Here is a 19,496-nt window from a genome sequence, read left to right as displayed (position 1 = left end):
TAACACTGACTAAAAGGATTCTGTGTCCTATATTCTGTCAGAGCACATCAAGATTTTATCTGAACAACTAAGGGCATATTTCAACCATTTTCGATGCTTGGAACTTAGGTAGCTTTCAGCACAACTTCCTCTCTAGATCTTCTTAGGACTGCAGCTTTCTGAAGGGACCCCTAACCATAAAGAACAGGCTGCTCCACATAACATAATTCCACAAGCTGGACATAAGAATCCTTGAATTTTTTTCAGAAGTTTATCTTTTAAAAAGAAATATGACCAGCCAGCCCCAATGCAGCATTTCCATAGGACAGCTAATCATGTAATAAGTTCAGTACCAAATTGTAGTACAACAGAAGAGACTTATACACTGACCCCATGGAGATTCTGCAGATTCCATATCTTATATGCAACCAAAGCCTTAGCATCAAAACTAAATATTATACTTACATCATGTTTATTTCCAGATAAACACTTTTTGTGCTGCCAGTACTATGTTGATCCAAATATTATGCAAAACAATATTTTAGATGCATTTCCCTCTAGTGAGGGAGGCAAATCTGTCAAATCTCCCTCCTCCCATTTAATGGCTATGTTCTGGCATTTTGTCCTCTTTCATGAGGTGTCCTACATTGCACCCTTTTACGTGGCTGCAACAACGTATGTCCAATGTCCCCCCAGGTGCCCACAATGAAATGAGATTTGTATAACATAATGCTATCCCAGCAAGTAGCATTTTAAATAAAAAACAAATTGCTCACTATCAAGAGCAAACATACACATGCAAAAAAGTGAGGCGAGTTGAACAATCTTAAAAACACATACTTTTTATTAAAAGACGAGTTAGACCAGCTCAGCTTACATCTGAAGTATGATTAGAACCCCACTGTAAAACAATTACCAAGACTCCGTTTTGATATTTGATGTTGGAAAAAGAAAAAGACCTCATGCAGATTGAAGTGTCTTGTATGCCCCAGCAAGTATATTTTACTGCTGATTTTCTATGAATAAACATATGATAAGAATTGCTGAAACACACTGCTGGTTTTAAACATGCCTAATGTAGTATTAGAGGTTTGTTTTCCAGAACTGCCTGCCTCCATTTATCAGCTTCTTCCCTCCAGCTGGTAAAGAATATCATTGATATCAACTCTGGTCAGCTGTCTCACCCAATACACTCTCATCTATGGAAAAAGATATTGGAAGGCACTAGCAGGAAGCAAGACTGAAAAAAGTATGAATAAATTGTTTCTGGCAATTTAGAAGGCAGATTGCACTTTACCAGTGTGAATCAATAATAACTGCAAAAATTATGTATCATCAAATTCATTCTAGTGCAAATATTATGGTTTGGGTGTGGGGAAGTACTGATTTTACAGAAAAAGAGGACATTATCTGTTCTGGGCCATTCCAGCATTCCCGCCTTTCCATCTTTCATCTTTGAGAGTAATTGCAGTATAGGTATCACACAATAAGAACATTTGACAGTTTTCTTAATTTTAAACTGAAACACACACTCCTGTACAATTAAAGTCTCAAGGTCATTCAGAACTAAATAAAACCTGGCTGTAATATTAAAATCCTTCTCTATTTAGCAGAATTATCTCAGCTATATGAAGGCAAAGTTAAAGTAGTGACCTCCAGCCAATCTTCGATTATTTGAACATGTAAATATATTGAATATATTTGAAATTTATTTCAATATATTAAAATATACTAACATTTATGATCTGTACCCTTTCTGCACATAAGGGTTACCAAGTGACTAAAATAAGTGTCCAGATTTAACAACAACAACAACAACAACAACAACATTCATACCACTACCACCACCAACACAACATTTATACAACAACAACAACATTTATACCCCGCCCATCTGGCTGGGATGCATAGCCATGCACAGTGATATTTACATGCTTCAATGGTTTTTTTTTGGGGGGGGGTGAGGTTGATTTATTTTAACAGAACAATTTACATTAGTACTTTCCATAGGCAGATGCTAACATCTATGCTGGAAAGTTAAATTATAAGTTCCTACAAAAGGAACATGTTTCTATTAAAAAAATGCGTATGTTTCTTAGTGAGAATGTCACCATTACCAATCATATAATTATATGTACAAGGACAACACGGCAGAGATGCTTCTTTAAGTTGCATTGCTTCCAATCAAGTACCGAGGGGACTGTAAGAATCAGATTTACTTCTGTCAAAACAGGAAGCTCCCAGTGCAGCAGCTGAGATTTATTGCACTGGCTGATTTATCTCTATTTGTCAACTCACTCACTTTAGTTGGGAATTTAAGGGTTTACTCAAAGTCAGAATTAAATGAATTGGTAACATTGTCTAAGAAAGCTTGTGCAGCATCTGCCCACACAAGTCACCACATGCCAGCCATGAGCTCCAATGTTTGGGGGGGGGGGGGAGAAACCTCTCTGTAGTCGACATTCCTTGCATTTTCTGAGCACCCACTGAACTTAAAACTGTGTGTAAGAAACTACTAAGAGTTGTGAAACACATGTGCACAAGACCTGGTCCAGCCACTGCAACACTCAAAAGAAAGCATTCTGCCACTCTCTTAACTTCTTTTTTATTAAAAAAAATATCAGCCAATCAACACAAGATGTGCTATGAGTTTTGCTCCAAAAACCTAATCTCCAAGATTTCTGAACTAGAACAAAGTGCTAAATATTTAATGTAAGCAAATGCTGTATTAAAAAACTGTACACACTTTTCTGATTTTCTATTAAATTCAAAGCAGAGCAAGAGTGAGATGGCTGACAAAGCAGCATTTAATTCTGAGCTATATCTAGACCAGGAGACCCCAGCTAATTTACACAGGCAAACAGTCACAGTTCACATAATCACATACAGCACAATATGACAGGGGAATTAGAGGGCCTGGAAAGCATGTCTGAACTACAAGCTAGCTGCTCTAAATGTATTAAATGCAGACATTTAATTCTAAAAAGGCTTTTTTATTTTAAGTTTAAAAATCATACAGAGGTTTGAGCAGGGGGTAGAGTGGGGGGGGGGAAAGGTACGTAAACTAAAGCAGCTTGTCTTCTTTAAGCATAGAGAAGCTTCTGAATTTCTTTTTAAAATAACTTGGCATATGCTACAAGGTGACAGTCCTCATTATAAAATCTTTTCTATTACAGCAGAGCTTTCCAAACTTTTCATGTCGGTGACACTTTTTAGACATGTATCATTTCATGACACAGTAATTCAGCTTTACTAGCAAGCAGGTGGTTAAACTAACCCCTTTCCAACCTCAGGAGGAACATGGAGATCTTTTGCGCCACACCAATGTGTCATGGCACACAGTTTGGAAAGCTCTGCATTACAGGATACTATGGTACAAGGTTGCCATCTTATAAGATATAATCACTCTATAACCACTTGTTTATAGAGAGCTAGCTACCAGACACCATTCAGAAACCAAAAACTGAAGAGCTGTATTACCTATTGGTACTAACAAATAAACACTTTTTAATCCCTAATCAATCACAATAATTACAGTTACCAATCCAGTTTGGGAGTCAAATGTACTCCAAGAAAGCCTTAAAAATGTGAACATCTGGGGTGTGTGTCATATTAAGCAAGGCATCTAAATTATATATTTATTTACTTATTTATTAAATTTTTATGTTGCCCTTCATCTGAAGATCTCAGGGCGTTTCACAACACAAAAAACCAAAAAACAAGAATGCAAAATACTGTACATATTGAGAGCTTTCCTTTTACAATAAAACAATACAGATTCAAATAGCTCACCTGGGTCAATAATACTCCCCACTGTAAAGTTTGTAACACCTACAGTAATGGTGCGCGGATTCTAACTGACCCTACAGTTTTTAAAATACAATAACAATGTACTTATATCAATGCAATAACAAGTTGCGAGCTGTAACAAAATGCACAAACACACTTGGCAACTGCATGAAGAAAGACACTGGGGCATTTTTTGTCACTGTTTCAACCACAGATATGAATCCTACCCCTTTCTTGATATCTGCTCCAGGCAAGCTGACTACATTTCTAGGCTCATCCAAGAGTTCAATGAACTCGAGACTCAGGTCTGCTAAGGAGATTCATTGAACAATCATTCCAACCAATATAGGCATTTAAATGGCATGAGCTACTATGTAAGAGAATGGAATAAACATTGGACACCACAGGATCATGACCTTGGAAGTATATGTGAAAGCAGAGGTGTGTTGCTTTTTTAATAAATGATGATCTCAGGCTTGGATTTGTGATCCAAGACCGCTGCATCTGTCCTTCCTTCCTTTGCTACATAAAGCTTACAAAACTGTCAAATATTTTAGAAGACCGACACTGCTGCTGCTGCCACTTCCAGAGTGATGGGCAAGGAACTCTGTAGGAATGCTAGTGTGTCTGTTCTCAATGTGCCAACAAGAGCTCAATTTTTCTTAACTAGTTCCCCAGCTACTTTGTGCACTAGTGAAAAAGGGTAACAGTTATATTTTAGCCAGAACCCTCTAAACATGTTCTTCTCAATCACTATCCAAGCTATGTTCTGAGTTTCAGGGGGCAAATCCCTCTTTCTGCTTAGTCATAATTTGGATTCTCTTTTTCTGCTTAGTCAGTATTTTATAAATAAATTTAATAAACAAACAAACATTTGCAAATCTTACTGGAGTTAAAAAAATCCAAAAAGCAGAATATTGCTTAACATGGGCTCTGAAAACAAAATGATGGAAAAAATATTTTGAGTCACAAATTCAAGTTTGTTCCAGGATTTTGTACACCTGTGGGATACTGCTGAGCCCTAAAGCAGTTTACAGTGACATTTAGAAAAATAAGTAATTTGTCCATCATGAAAAGAGACAAAATATTGTATTTCCACCCTCCATGCTACTTTCTCACAAGCAAATGGAAATAACACATTTTAGTCTAACAATTGGTAGACATAAAGGAAACCTACTTTTTTCCTAGCACAGTTGTGTTACATTTGACTTCAGCTATCAACTGAGAGTTAAAGCTTTCTTTGGGTGCAAAATAATACATCACATTTAAAAAATAACTGCAATTATAAATTATGAAGGCCTAGAAAGACCACTGCAGAGCAGCAGTCATGTGTAACAGTTTATTATAGAAAACAAAACAGCAACAAGAGCATAGTGCAGCCCTTTACAATTGAATGTTTTCATTGGTAATACGTGCATTTCACAGCCAATCTGCAATTTGCTCCTGCCCTAGCACAGTCCATGGTTTGCTCTTGGCTTACCAATCATAATATGTTTGGAGTGAACAAATCATGATCTCTGGTCTGGGTGTAACAACAGGTGCAGGTAAAAAACATTCAAAACAAGAATGCACTGCATCACCATAAAAGATGGTAACATAATGCTCTCTACCAAAGAAACAACCTCATAATTTTCTGAATTTTACTGCACTCTATATACCCGCCACAACTCATCTGAGGAGGAAATCAGAAATTTCCTAGCAGGACTGACCATGCAGAATTCATCCAACAAGAATTCATGGACAGTCCTATCACCCTGGAGGAAATAGAGACGGTCCGCAAAAACCTGAAATCACACACAGCTCCAGGCCTGGATGGCTTTACAGCAGAATTCTATAAGAAATTCAAAGAAACCTTGATGCCCTACATGACCCGCCTATTTAAAGGGGTGACCTCCTCCAAAATAGTCTCTATCCCAAACAACTCAAAGACAGCCTCAAAGTAGAATCATACCACCCAATCTCACTTATAAATCAAGACAACAAGATATTCACATCAACCTTAGCTGACCGCCTAAAATAGGGCTGCCATATTTTGAAGAGCAAAATAAAATAAAATGATACATTTGCTGACTTCTACTTTTAACTACAGATTGCTTTGATGACTCTCATTTTAAATACCCCTACTATATGTAGGCTATAGAAGCTGTGATATATTGCTAGTAACAATGTTCTTAGCTTTCAACAAAATAATAATAATAATAATAATAATAATAATAATACATATTGCTCCCTCATTTGTCACAATAAAGTATTTGGGTTCATGCTCACATCTTTGTGAACATAAGTGTGCACAGAACAACTTATTAAACTGTTTAAGGAGGATGTTAAATCTTGCCCTCCCAGACTCCTTCTCCAAGCTTTTGTAGCTGAGCCACCATCCTTTTAGTTTTAGTTCAGCCACAAGAGAAGGGATTTATATACAGTAGTATGTAGCTAGTTTAAGATGCTGCTCTGTTGTGATTCTCTGCTGCAGACTAGCTTAGCCAAGTGCCTGAGATCTGAGTCTAATGCACTGGGGGTGGGGGTGGGAAATGGGTTACTGTAACCAAAAAAACCAAACACCCCCCCCCCGGACATTTTGCCAATTTTAAAAATCTGCCCAGACAGAAATTTTAATCCTGGAAAAGGGGGTGTGTCTGGGGGGAAAGAGGACACATTGCAACCCTAAATCTTCTTACACAAATTAATAGCCCCAGACCAGGCTGGCTTCATCCCTGATCACAATATAACAGACACTATTAGGAAATTACTGAATCTGATCAAACACAGCCAAAAAACCCAAACTCCCGCTGTCGATTACATCCCTAGACATCCTCAGAGCCTTTGAAATGGAAATACCTGTTAGAAGTATTAACCAACATGACATTTGGCTCCAACTTCCTACAAACCCTCAAAGAAATTTACTCCTAAGCCTTAGCAATATGCAGAATTTTAGTATGGACTCCAAAGAGCTTATAACCCACCTACTCTCAGCAGCCAGGAGCACCATGGCTAGACACTGGAGGAACCTGTCAGGAGTGAACATGGACCATCGGTACCAAACTGTATGGGAAACAGCCTTACTTCAACAAACTGGAACTAACACAGGGACAAATAAAAAAGGACACCTTCACCCTGATGTGGCTCCCCTTTATTACATACACAGCCCAACAAGATAACAACAAGAACCCACCAGCAGCATATGGACTGAAATGGCTAACTTGACCCAACAAGCGATTTCCCCCCTCACACATGCAAACAAAACCCACTGTGGTCAACTGAAGGCAACCAATCATGCCCTAGGGCCTAGGCCCCCCAACCTCTCCCAATGCCCATGAAAACTAATAAATGAAAAGAAAGAGAACCTACCCCCCCGACACTGACACAAAAAACTTTGAACAAAAGTTTACTACCCCCTCTTCTCTCCCCTCTCTCTGCCCCTTTTCTTCCCCAACCTTATACTGTATGCAACATTTAAGTCTCACATCAAATATAACTGATCTGTAAAAATGGACTTTATGATCTGAAAATAGAGATGCTGTATGCACCTTTGTAACCCAAGAAAATCTTTAATAAAAATATTATTTAAAAAAAGAAAAGTAGATCTATCAGAAATATCATTAACCATTCCAAGAACTTCCTAGAGTTAGTATGTGGCTATGATGTTTTTTCACTTTAGTCCAGTTGAAAGATTTAACTTTTAAAAGAAGATGAGCAAATAAGATAACATCTTGAATTGTTTACACAGAAACATAAGTAGCACTGAATGGCTACAAGAATTAATGTGAAGGCAACACAACATACGAAACTGGTCAAGAATTATAGCACCTTCCACAAAACATACTCTTCTTTTGTGCACTTTTATATAGAGATGCTGTTGATAAATATATTTTTTTTATTCTGTGCATAGCTACACTTCATCACACTGAAAGGGTAAAACTACACACCATGTTAACTATATATTTGAATTCAGTGATTGGGAGTCACATCTTTTTAAAAACTCACAAGAGTCATGAAGGTCCACAGTCCAGTTCATGAAGAAGGCCCCTGCCTCCATTCTGTTTTCCCACTGAAAATCCCTGCCAGATACTATTTTCTGCCATTAGCTGTTTGAAGGGCCTAATTTTCACCGAGAAAATGGCATGGGTGGTGAGAAAGGGTTAAGTAACTTGAAAATTTTGACATTTAACCATTTGATATCAATGTGAAATGAAAAAAAAAAAAATCTTAAGATACTGCAAAGCGGCAATGCTTTTACTTTCCTAAATCAAAAGTTGCATGTTTCTTCTCTGACCACTGTGTGGTGCTATAAACCTTAAGAAAAACTTTTGAGAAAACTTGGAAAATCTATTTGAAGGCAGTACTATATTGGCATTCTATTTTATTGCTTTAACTACTGCTTTTTATACTGAATTACACAGTGCAGTAAATTCTGTGATAATGGACCAAAAATACAATGAAGGCATGAATTTAATACAGATTCTTAAAATCACCTTATATTTTTTAACTCTATGCATATATAAATTGAGTCTACTGATAAAAAATGGCATTAGTGCTAAAATAATTTGAGCAGGATTCAACTAATGAGTCCCATTAGTGAAAGCCCGGTGGACAAGGAGTTTGTGCAATGGAGCTTTCCCCAGTCTCCCCCCACTCCCACAATTGGATTGAGGGAGTCAGGAGAACCCCCAGAACAGCATGTGGGTGGGGGGAGAGAGGGGAGCAGTCTATCTGGCAAGCTGAAATGTTTGTACTGATGGAAGATCAGCTGAGCACAATACTGAATTTCTCCCAATCCATTAATAAGCCAGTGTAATGCATTAATATGATTTAGTTCAGATGGCAACAGGAAACCATGGAAATGAGACAAACACTACCTTCTCTTTCACGAGGGGTGAAAATTAGAAGGTGCCTATCCTGGTTAGTTGCAGACAGTTCAGTCTGTACACAGCCACAAACCAGGACTGAGAAAAACACAATTCCCCACTTACATTTTCTATGACAAATGTCCACTCTTTGTCTTCAAATTCCTCAGCATGGGGATCCTAGAAGACAAAAATGCAATGTTAAGTTCATTTATGAATGATAGACAAAAAGTCTTGCTAGTAACACTATTTTGTATTTTCTTTTATTTATTCTTCACATAATATAAACCATGGAAAAGGCGGCACAGGAAAGTAAGGATTATGCTTTGATGTTATATATTAATTATATATCAAATTTTGAAATTTAAAGGAGACAGATATTTATTCTATTTAATTTATTTTCATTTATTCAGAAAATTCTAAATGTAAAGGTCTAAGGAAATGATAAGGTCTCACTTGGTGCCAAAAATATATCAGAGAAGGTGCAAGTCTTCCTGGGCCAAGCATTCCATAGGAAAGGCGGCACGGCCCAAAAGGCCATCCCCCCCCCCCCCCATAGCTACTTGCCTCACCTCTGAAGGTGGGAGAACTATAGAAAGGTCTTTGATTTCTATCTTAACAAACAGAAAGGCTCATGGGGCACTGACGTTTCCTCAAGACCACAGTTTTTCCAGGATTTATTTTAGTTTATCAGTCCATATTCACTCCATCACTGATCCAGAAATCAATTCAGCACCTTCAACGTATCAACTGATGAAGGAAATGGAACAAGAGACTCAACACTACAAATCTTCTGATAATCTGACTCAGTTGTTTTGTGTAGGTGCTAAACAGCATTGGGGACAAGCTGGAATCCCGTGTCTGTTGTATCCAGTGCTTTTTTTCTAAAAAAATGTTTGGGGTACTCTCATTTTCCTACTCATTTTGAAATACTGCCCCTCAATGAGGCCAAACTTAGATTCACAAAATGTTTAGGGGTATGCGTACCCCTGCGTACACCCAGGAAAAAGCACTGTTTTGAACCAAAGTGTAAGTACCACAAGACTGATTAATTGTGTTCATGCACCAATCTCTGGAAATGGTTGTCTAGGTATGAACAGAAACACTGAAGCACAGTACCCCCAGGTCACAAGACAGGCAGCCTAGCTAGAAACACACATAAATTGATGGCATCACAGGGTGGGCGCCACTACCAAGAAGGCCCTCTGCCTGGTTCCCTATACCTTTACTTCTCACAGTGAAGGAACCGCCAGAAGGCCCTTGGGGCTGGACCTCAGTGTCCGGGCTGAACGATGGGAGTGGAGAACCTCCATCCGGCATACAGGGTTGAGGCCATTTAGGGCTTTAAAGGTTAATACCAACACATTGAATTGTGCTCTGAAACGTACTTACGTAGTTCTTAATATCACAAGTACAACACTCCTTCTCTAAGTTGAAAGTGTTACTGGATTTCTAGATTCAGGTAGCAAACAGTTAAGGGCTGCAGCCCTGCACATGCTTGAGAGTAAAATCTGTTTAATTTAATGGAGCTTACTTCTCAGTTTGCCCAATCTGCCTAGCCATGCTAGACTTTACAGGTAATTTTTACCTGTAAGATGTTTGAGGACAACAGAGAGGTCATTTTGGATTTGCAAACATGTCTGAGGGTGGTACATCACCATTTTGATGAGCTGTATTTTCATCTATGTGTATGAACATTTTCTAAAGATACAGTGGCCTGCCTCTATATCATGCAAAATATTCAGCCCATTGACTGATTGCCTAAGCTTTTAAGTAGCAGGTTTTCAAGTATCCACTGGTGAATGCTAAGAGGCTATACTTAACATTCTCATTAGTAACTGAAGCCCAGACTTACCCTCTAATCCTACCAGCAACACCATTTCAACAGCCACTTACAGATTCAGACACACTACAATCTGTATCACTTCTGAAAACACATGGCTCGTCTATCTTAGTTCCTATTCTTCACCTATGCTACTATTTCAGATTGCTGCTTTACAAATAGAATCAAGCCTTTATCTCAGATTCCTATATAGCTCTGGATTAGTTATAATCTCTCAGCATTTGTTGCCAACACAGATAATAAGCCAGCAGCTCAGCTGTGATCTTGAGTTGTAACCAGTGCAAACAGTTGCTGCTGGAATACAGGGCCATTTTCATCACTGTCACTAAAACTACAGCGCAGACATTTGCTTCTCTCTTCCTGTGGGGAATTGTTCAGCAAAGCCAGTCAGTCACTTGGACACAACGGTCCCTAGCTGCCATAGTAGCCTTCATCTTTCTAACACAGAGGGGTAGCCTCAGGAGAATACGATGGCTTTAATTGTTTTTCTGTGTGGTATTAATGGGGGCACATCTCTCACTCTTCCAATTTGACAAGAGTTGAGTTGACTGACAGAGGATGGTAGTTACTTTGATGAATCTGGAACCAGGGGTGCAGTCTTGCATATGTGATGCAAGAAGTATCCCTCTGCTAGTGTTGTAATTCACCCTGAGACCTCAGGGTGAGAGCAGGAATTGTAATGGTGGTGGTGATGCTGCTGATGGTGATGGGAACGGAGATCATAAACCATGACCTTGCAAAGGCATCTGCCTCACTACAACACTTTCTTCCTTGAACCCCAGATGCACCAGTGGCCTAGTTCTTACTGAGGTGATATACCTGTGCTGTGTCTAGGTTTCATCAATTCAAACTGCTAAGATGAGGGCACTCACATGACCCTGAATACAACAATATTCATCATAAGTATGTGAGAGGATTTTCAACTTAGCTTTCTCCCTGATACAGTGGTGCCCCGCAAGACGAATGCCTCGCAAGACGAAAAACTCGCTAGACGAAAGGGTTTTCCATTTTTCAAGCTGCTTCGCAAGACAAATTTCCCTATGGGCTTGCTTCGCAAGACGAAAAAAATTCTGGGTTTGAATTTCTGTGTGCTGGGTGGCTGGGGGAACAGTTGGGGAGGGGTTTGCAAGAATCTGGAAGCTTGTGTGGTTTTTTTCTGAATTTTTATGGGCCACTCTGCTGTTGTTTTTTTTAAAAAATCTGGATTTGAATTTCTGTGTGCTGGGTGACTGGGGGAACAGTTGGGGAGGGGTTTGCAACAGTTGGGGAGGGGCTGGGGGAGCTTTTCAGGCGATGCTTTGAGGTGACTGATTGCACCACCATCACCCTGCGGGAAGGACCACTTCGACATCGTCACCTGCTTGAAGATGATCACCACGGCCTGGAACGGGTTCAGCCAGAGAAATTTGAATTGCGGTTGGCGCAGCCTGTGGCCGGACTGTGTGGCACCAAGTGACTCTGATGCACCAGAGTCAACAGTGGTGCAGGACATTGTTGCCTTGGGGAGTACCATGGGCCTGGAGGTCACAGAGGAGGACATCAGCGAGCTGGTGGAGGAGCGCGACCACGAGCTGACCACCCAGGAAATGGTCGAACTGCAGGCAGAGGCTGCACAGGAGCAGGCCTCGCTGGAAGGGGAGGAAGCAACTGAGGAACGGCTGTCCTCCAAAGAACTGAGGGACATTTGCCTGAAGTGGAAGGATGTGCAGGCTTTTGCACAGCGGCACCACCCTGACAAGCACGTGGCACATGACCTTGTGAACACTTTTGATACAAGGGTCATGTCGCCTTTCAGGGAGGTGCTGAAAAGGCGGATGAAGCAGCAGACCATGGACAGGTTCTTCAGCAAGAAGCAAAGAGTGGAAGAGGAACCTTCTTCGAGTTGTCCCCCAGAGTCTTAGAAAATGTACTGTACACTTTGTTGATTTTTAAATGTTTTTCTGTCATGTTTAGAAACTTAATTTATTGTTCCTTCAATTTTTGAAATGCTCTTTACAGTATGTGTGACTTTAAAGAGCACTTAATAAACTCTTGTTGTACCAAATTTGGCTTTGTTTGGACTTTTTTTGACCATAGGAACGCATTAATTGATTTTCAATGCATTCCTATGGGATTTCGTGCTTCGCAAGACGAAAAATTCGCTAGACGAAAAAACTCGCGGAACGAATTAATTTCATCTTGCGAGGCACCACTGTATGTTAGTTTTCTATATGTTGGATTTGTGTTTGTATGCCAGATCATTTTACCAAATTAGCTCCCACCTGCAGCCTGAAGGGGCACTGCCCAGACACAGGGTACTACTCAGGGAGGACAAGGCAACAAAGGCTCTTTTAAAGCAATTGTCTACACACACACACACACACACACACACACACTTTTAAGGTATGGCTGCTTGTAACCAGTTTAGTCTTTCTCACTAAAGCTACAATTCTCCTGTATGATAACGATACCAGTACGGTGTGAAGTAGAAACAAAACAGCTTAATGTTTAGTTTAACTACAATTTACATAATATTACCAAAGTCCAGTCGCGAATTCCAGGTCATGTGGCCAACATGACTAAGCTGCTTCTGGCAAACCAGAGCAGTGCACGGAAACGCCGTTTACCTTCCCGCCAGAGCGGTACCTATTTATCTACTTGCACTTTGACGTGCTTTCGAACTGCTAGGTGGGCAGGAGCAGGGACTGAGCAACGGGAGTTCACCCCATTGCGGGGATTCAAACCTTCGACCTTCCGATCGGCAAGTCCTAGGCTCTGTGGTTTACACCACAGCGCCACCCATGTCCCGGACAGCAATTTGGATGTCTCTAAATGCAGATTGTGATGGGAACTGCAGTCTAATAATATGACATCATCATGTTAGTGTTTTAAACCCAATCAGCAGTAACTCTCCATAAAGATACCTGATAACAGATGGTGCAGCATTTTAGAAGGAACTTGAGAGACAATATTTAAAGGAGCAGTCCTTTTGCTGGTGCCTGACATTTTATTACATGGAAAGTGTATAGAGTATATAGTTTAGAAATGTACATAGCTTGAACTTTTTGAAAACAGGAAAGGTTAGCTAACGTCTACCAGCTTTACCAATGTGAAAACAACTGAAGGCTGCAATCATATGCGCATTTACTGGGGAGTAAATACCAATAGCTCAGTGGCGCTGACTTCTGAGTAAACATATAGGATCATGCTGCAAGGATGTGATCTAGTTTCATACTGGAATAACTAACATGCCATTCAATCCCATACATATCTACTCAGAACTAAGCTCCATGGAGCTAAATGGTTACTCTCAAATTAACTCGCATAGGATTTCAGCCTGAACACTTCATCTCTGTTGGTAACAGCAGGTTCAGGGCTAAATCCTAAAACCATTTATTTGGAAATACAGTCATACCTCGGGATAAATACACTTGAGGGTAAGTATTTTTGGGTTGCGCTCCGCGGTGACCCAGAAGTAACAGTGTGTTACTTCTGGGTTTTGCCACTTGCGCATGCGCAGACGGTCAAAATGAAGTCACACGCATGCGCGGAAGTGCCGAAACGCGACCTGCGCACGCGCAGTTGCGTCTTACGTTCAGGATGCGAACGGGGCTCCAGAACGGATCCCATTCGCATCCCAAGATACCACTGGCTTCAGCTAATGAGCCCCACTAGTGGAAGTCTGTGCGAAGGACGTCTGCTTGTGCAACGGGATTTTCTTAACTCATCTCCCATGTCCCCCTAAGTTGACTCAGGAGGGTTGAGAGAAACCCCAGTATAGCACACAGCGGGATGAGAGGGAGGACCATTTCACCTTGCAAGCTTAAATGTTTGCACAGGTGGAACAATTGCCATAGTGTTATGTTGAATTTTGACCAAAGGTTTTTTCATTCTTTCAATGGTGCATACCTGCAAGAAAGCTTGGTTAGGACTGCAGTCTTTGTGAAGGCAACAGTAGAAAATGCAGAATCAGATGTTCATAGCATTTCCTGTTTATTATTAAATCTATGAAATTGGGACAATTAAAGACAAGCTAAAACAACATAGTTACCTTGAAAAGTGTCACAGTGATTTCAATGTTTTCAGGAACAGGCCACACAACAACACCACGATATGGATTTTTTATTCCTGGCTGCCAGCTATGAGCCTGAAGAAACATTGGGGAGGAGAAAAGCAATTGGAAAAAAATGGATTAATGTACAGAGCAAATTCAGCCAAATATATGCAGAAACAACATGCACAGTACTAGACTGCAGGTTTCAAAAAAAGGTGAGAAGGATTCTCTCCCTCAATATTTTAATTTTCTTGAAAGTGTTGGAAAAGACACAATGCTGATTTGGTTGAATACTTTTTGTTCAGAGGCTTCGTTCATGAATTGTCTGATGGCTAGGCTGAGGCTGGGAGCATTTTCCTGTTCTGCTCCCAGACTAACGTTGTGACTAACTTAACTACCCCAAATTCCTCTCCCGCACAACCTCCACCTTCAAATGTATAGACCAGGGGTCACCAAAAGTCTTTCTCTGGTGCCACCGGGCAGGTGCCCCAGACTCATGTAAAAGAAAGCATCTAGCCTTCTTACAAAGAAAGTTATAGAGCAAAATGTGTAATTACCTTCAAAGTGATTTCTGTGAAATGAGAGCAAGTGCTGTGTGGCTACCTTGAATATTTTTCCTGGAACTGATAAATGCTCAGGCTGTTGGTGTGCAAAATCAATTTGTATGATCTCCATAAGTAGAACCAGCAGAGCGTGGCTGATTTCACATGAGAAGCACAAAGTTACCTCTAGTTTTGTGTTTTATCATGATCCCCAGAGCAGCTATTTGGCACTGCCACCCCAGCACATTTTCAAATGTACCCAACTGCTGAGCCTTGTTGTAGACGAATTCATGGAAGATACCTTTTCAATGGCTATTAGCCAAGACAAGTGGGATTTGCAACACAATTTTGCAGTGTAAACCAAGCACCTAAAGGGAATGTGCTGTTTGGGAATAGAACCTGACCCTTTTGTTGTTCAGGCCTTGGGGTTCAGAAGCGGGAATGGTTCCTCTCCGCACCATTGGCCCTCCCCAGCTATCCTATATAGTGCTAAGAAACTGCCAGCCCCAAACCTAAGTATTTTATATTATGCAGCATGAGAGGCAGGGGTAGGAAGAAGAGTTCTGGAGAAATTAACTCAAATCATAATCACCCCCAAAGATACTTGCTCTAAGGTGTCACAATGGGTGAGCAGGTCAATTGCCCCTTTTTCTCTGCCCTCCATATAGGATTCTGTGCCTCTGCTGCTCTCAGCTTGTTTGGTATAATAAGCAGCCTGCCTGAATTTTAGTTTTGTAGACAGGGGTAGCCAATATGGTGCCCTCCAGATGTTTTGAACTATAATTCCAATAATCCCTGATCATTGGCCAACTGGGACAGATGGGAGCTTCCGTCCCTAACATCTGGAAGACCCCAGGCTGAAGAACCCCCTTCTCTCCAGGGTGAACTACCTTCAACATACTATAAGGCAGTGGTGGCCAAACTTGGTCCTCCAGTTGTTTTGGAACTACAATTCCCATTATTCCTGAACCAGTGGTCCTCTTAGCTAGGGATGATGGGAGTCGTAGTCCAAAAACAGCTGGAGGGCCAAGTTTGGTCACCACTGCTATAAGTTAAGCTCAGGTGCTCCAGACAGGCAGCTATTTTTAAAAATATATAATTTGCTTTACATTGACAGGTGTATGTACTACTGTGTAGAGACCCCAGGTGTATATTTTTGATTTCAATAATATTTCAATGTTTCACTTTAATTGCATTTAACTTTTTACAATGTATTAGGCTTGATTTTTGTGTGTTCTGTATTTCTGAGTCTCTCCTCCCTACGCTGCATTGCATCCCTCCTTATCTGACCCTGAAAGTGGCACAAATGGCAGCATGTTTTACTATGTCAGTTATGATGAATTAGCACCAGAGTGTTAATCAGAAATCCTTGGAAGTTCCCTGAAAGATAGGCTAGATTGCCAGGGCAACGTGGGACATCTGATACCTAAAATGGGCAAAAGGCCTAGGAGCTTCTGGTCAACCCCAAGGTGATAGCGGGGGAAGAGGATAGCAGGAAGACACCATATGTGTTTTCTATCCAATGACCTGTGACCTTTCTTGACACATGTAAAGGGGATGTTTTATTTTTAAGAATGTTTTATGACTCTTTGTGTGTTGTATATAAGCTTTTGCTCTGAAGTGCCTTGGGGCAGACCTTCTTAACTGGCAAGTTGAGTTGAGTGAGCTCTGTCCTATTGCACTAGCTATAATAAACACCGGGTCCCTAATCTGGATGCCGGACTTAAAAAAATTCCTTGGTTTTGTGGTTTATTTAAAAGCTGGTCCCTCACCTGGATAATGAACAAGGTGGTGTAGAAGTGAATTCTTACCACAATGTTTAGTTTCCAAACTTATAGGCACTCAGCTACCTGAGTTTGCTGTTAGAGAGAAGATATCAAAAAATGGAACACCTGAGCAGTACATTATCACATACTGGGGGAAAACAACAGAGATCACTGTTGAAGACACGGTGCTGAACAAGATTTTCATTTGTTCTGATTCAGCAAGGCAACTCTCAAATACTTTATATATAAAAAATAAGATTAGCAAAATGCAACCAATTTGGCTTCTTTTTTTAAAAAAAAAACAATCTATTTTTTAATTAGGGGAAAAAAATCCACATCAACAGTAGAATAACATCTTCACTAGACGAACTTGAAAGTCACAAAATTAAAAAAGGTAGCTATTACTCTACTGCTACTTTGCAATTAATAAAACATTATGTATAATCTCATCATCACTAAATGGATAGTACATTTTGTATCCTTTGGCCCAGGCTGAGATAGACTGAAGGAAAGGATTTAAGGTACAATGCTTTCTAGAGGGTTCTGTAATTGCACTGCACTGGGGCTAAGATCCGAAATGTCAGAGAGCAGAGCGGCCACACAGAAGCATCTTCGTCTATTTTTCTATGCAACACAAAAGGTACCATTTTCCTATCAAAGTTTTAGCACATTTAGGGATTTGCCTCTGCTGACCATAACTGATATGAGCAAGCCTCAACATTTACTAATTGTTTTAATTGTCCTACATATGGACTCTTCTTTAAAACAAAAATTCATACAACAGTCTTACCAAAAAGGTAAGATAAATATGTAGGCGTTATTCAAAAGCTCAGGGCCACAGCAAGCTATCTTTATTGCATTCGACTTCATTGATAGCCAGTGTGGTACCCTCCAGAAGTTGATGGGCTACAAACACCCCTAACCACTGGCCATGCTGGTTACGCCTGAAGGGAGTTTTAGTCCATGAGCATATGGATGTCATCACATTGGCTCCCCTGTTTATAATGGGAAACAGTGATGAGGAGAATCCAGGCTAAACTTTTGGAAAATACACTTGTTTATAAAAGTGAGAGAGACACAGCCTGATTCAATAATTTTTCTATTATATATACTTTTATTCTGTCAAATTTTCTCTGATTTTCATTTTCAGTCCATCAGATATAATACTGAAATGTTCTCCTCCCCTCCCAGGATTATTCCATTCTCATAGGAGATGAATATATGAAAGCCAAGGGCACAGGCTGCCAAAGATTTACGTAATCCTTGGGACACAAATATCACCCTAATATAAAATAATTTGTCATTTGATCTGCTTCCAAGAATGCAATTAAAAGAAACTAATAACATGCATAATGATTTGAATGCATAATGCAACTGTCTCTACAGTTCTAGAGACAAACATCTTAAATCAAGTAGAATCACAAATGTTATATAGGCCCAGAACTTGATGGCAAGGAGTTTGTATCATTTTAGAAATGCTCTCCAAATGCCCCAAGTTAAAATCTCCTTAACTGATATGCCAATGCAGCAGAACTATTCCGGCTCTTGTAGAAAGTCAGACACTTGAAAAACAAAGTCACCATCATGGATCTACCTATGTAAATTAGGAACACCTAAGGATGAAATCTGATGTCTAGAAACCATGTCCACAGCATAGCAGGTATAATTCTGAGGAGAAGGGACTCCTGTGGCTTCCAATCGTGGTGCTGGAATCACGGACTGCCCAGAGCATCTGTATGTCAGTCCATAGCTGCCTGAAAATCTAGGATAGCTGGAGGATAGTAGTGCTGAACATATTATGTGGCTAGACTATAAACAGCAGAATGGGAATAGGGATGCACTTTCAAAGACACCTCTTATGAAGGAAATGCAAAGCTGAGAGACAGCTTCCACATTCTGATGCACATCAGATTTCTTTCCTGATCCATCAGTTATGTATGTGCAGAAACCTGCTTGTGTGTGCAGATTTCCTCAGCTGGATTGGGGAATTTAAGTGACTGCTTGAATTTAAATTATTTTAATTTTAACCAACCTCTTCAAAGCAACTTAGCTAATTCAAATAATTCCCACATAAATAATGATAATGTGGAAATAGGATCACAAAGGAGCTAGCATATAATAGGTGTTCAAATGTAATTTAATTTTGTACATTTTGCTCCTTATAGCACAATGGCTACTCTTCTAGTATGAAATTGTTATTATGGTTATTATTCATTTACTACGGACATATTAGCTGGGAGCTCTTGGAAGTAAATAAAGTTTTGCACTAATACAGCAATTATGACCAACTTGAACAACTTGAATCTATCCTTTAAATGTATAAATAAGTTGAGAATAAAGCAAGTTAGTGTATGTGGTTAACATGCTGGATGAGGGCCATTTTCCTACCCAGAAAACCAATTCAAGTAATAAAAATATGCAACCATGACCACTTAATATTTTCTTATACTAACACTTTAGATAAGGAACCTTCCACTCTGACCATCTTGGAGGGAAGGCAGGATAAATATTGAATACATCAATAGACTACTCTCAATTACTATTGATCTTCACAATGACAGGTGCTGAACTTATTGTACTGCATGCATCAATGCAACCTCAGAAACTAGTAATACTAATCAGGGTATTAACAAGAAAAAACAGAGAACAACTTAGGTGTATTTGTAAAAATCAGTTATCTTTCTCCTGTCTTAAGGCAAA

At 39.9% G+C, this 19,496-nt stretch overlaps 1 protein-coding gene across 9 annotated transcripts in view; it reads right to left on the bottom strand.

The window, feature by feature from the left end:
* EHBP1 (EH domain binding protein 1) overlaps positions 1 to 19,496 on the bottom strand; it is a 277,994-nt gene that overhangs the window by 208,045 nt on the left and 50,453 nt on the right. For all 9 annotated transcript variants that reach the window (XM_028721911.2, XM_077926576.1, XM_077926573.1 and 6 more), the window contains 2 exons: positions 14,486 to 14,581; positions 8,739 to 8,792 (listed from right to left, as the gene is read on the bottom strand). In XM_028721911.2, the coding sequence (XP_028577744.2) occupies positions 8,739 to 8,792; positions 14,486 to 14,581 (150 nt within the window). The remainder of the gene's footprint in view (positions 1 to 8,738; positions 8,793 to 14,485; positions 14,582 to 19,496) is intronic.

The sequence above is a fragment of the Podarcis muralis genome, chromosome 3, assembly GCF_964188315.1.
Source record: "Podarcis muralis chromosome 3, rPodMur119.hap1.1, whole genome shotgun sequence".
In the NCBI taxonomy this organism is placed as follows: Eukaryota; Metazoa; Chordata; class Lepidosauria; order Squamata; family Lacertidae; genus Podarcis; species Podarcis muralis.
This window is presented reverse-complemented; position numbering and strand designations above follow the sequence as displayed.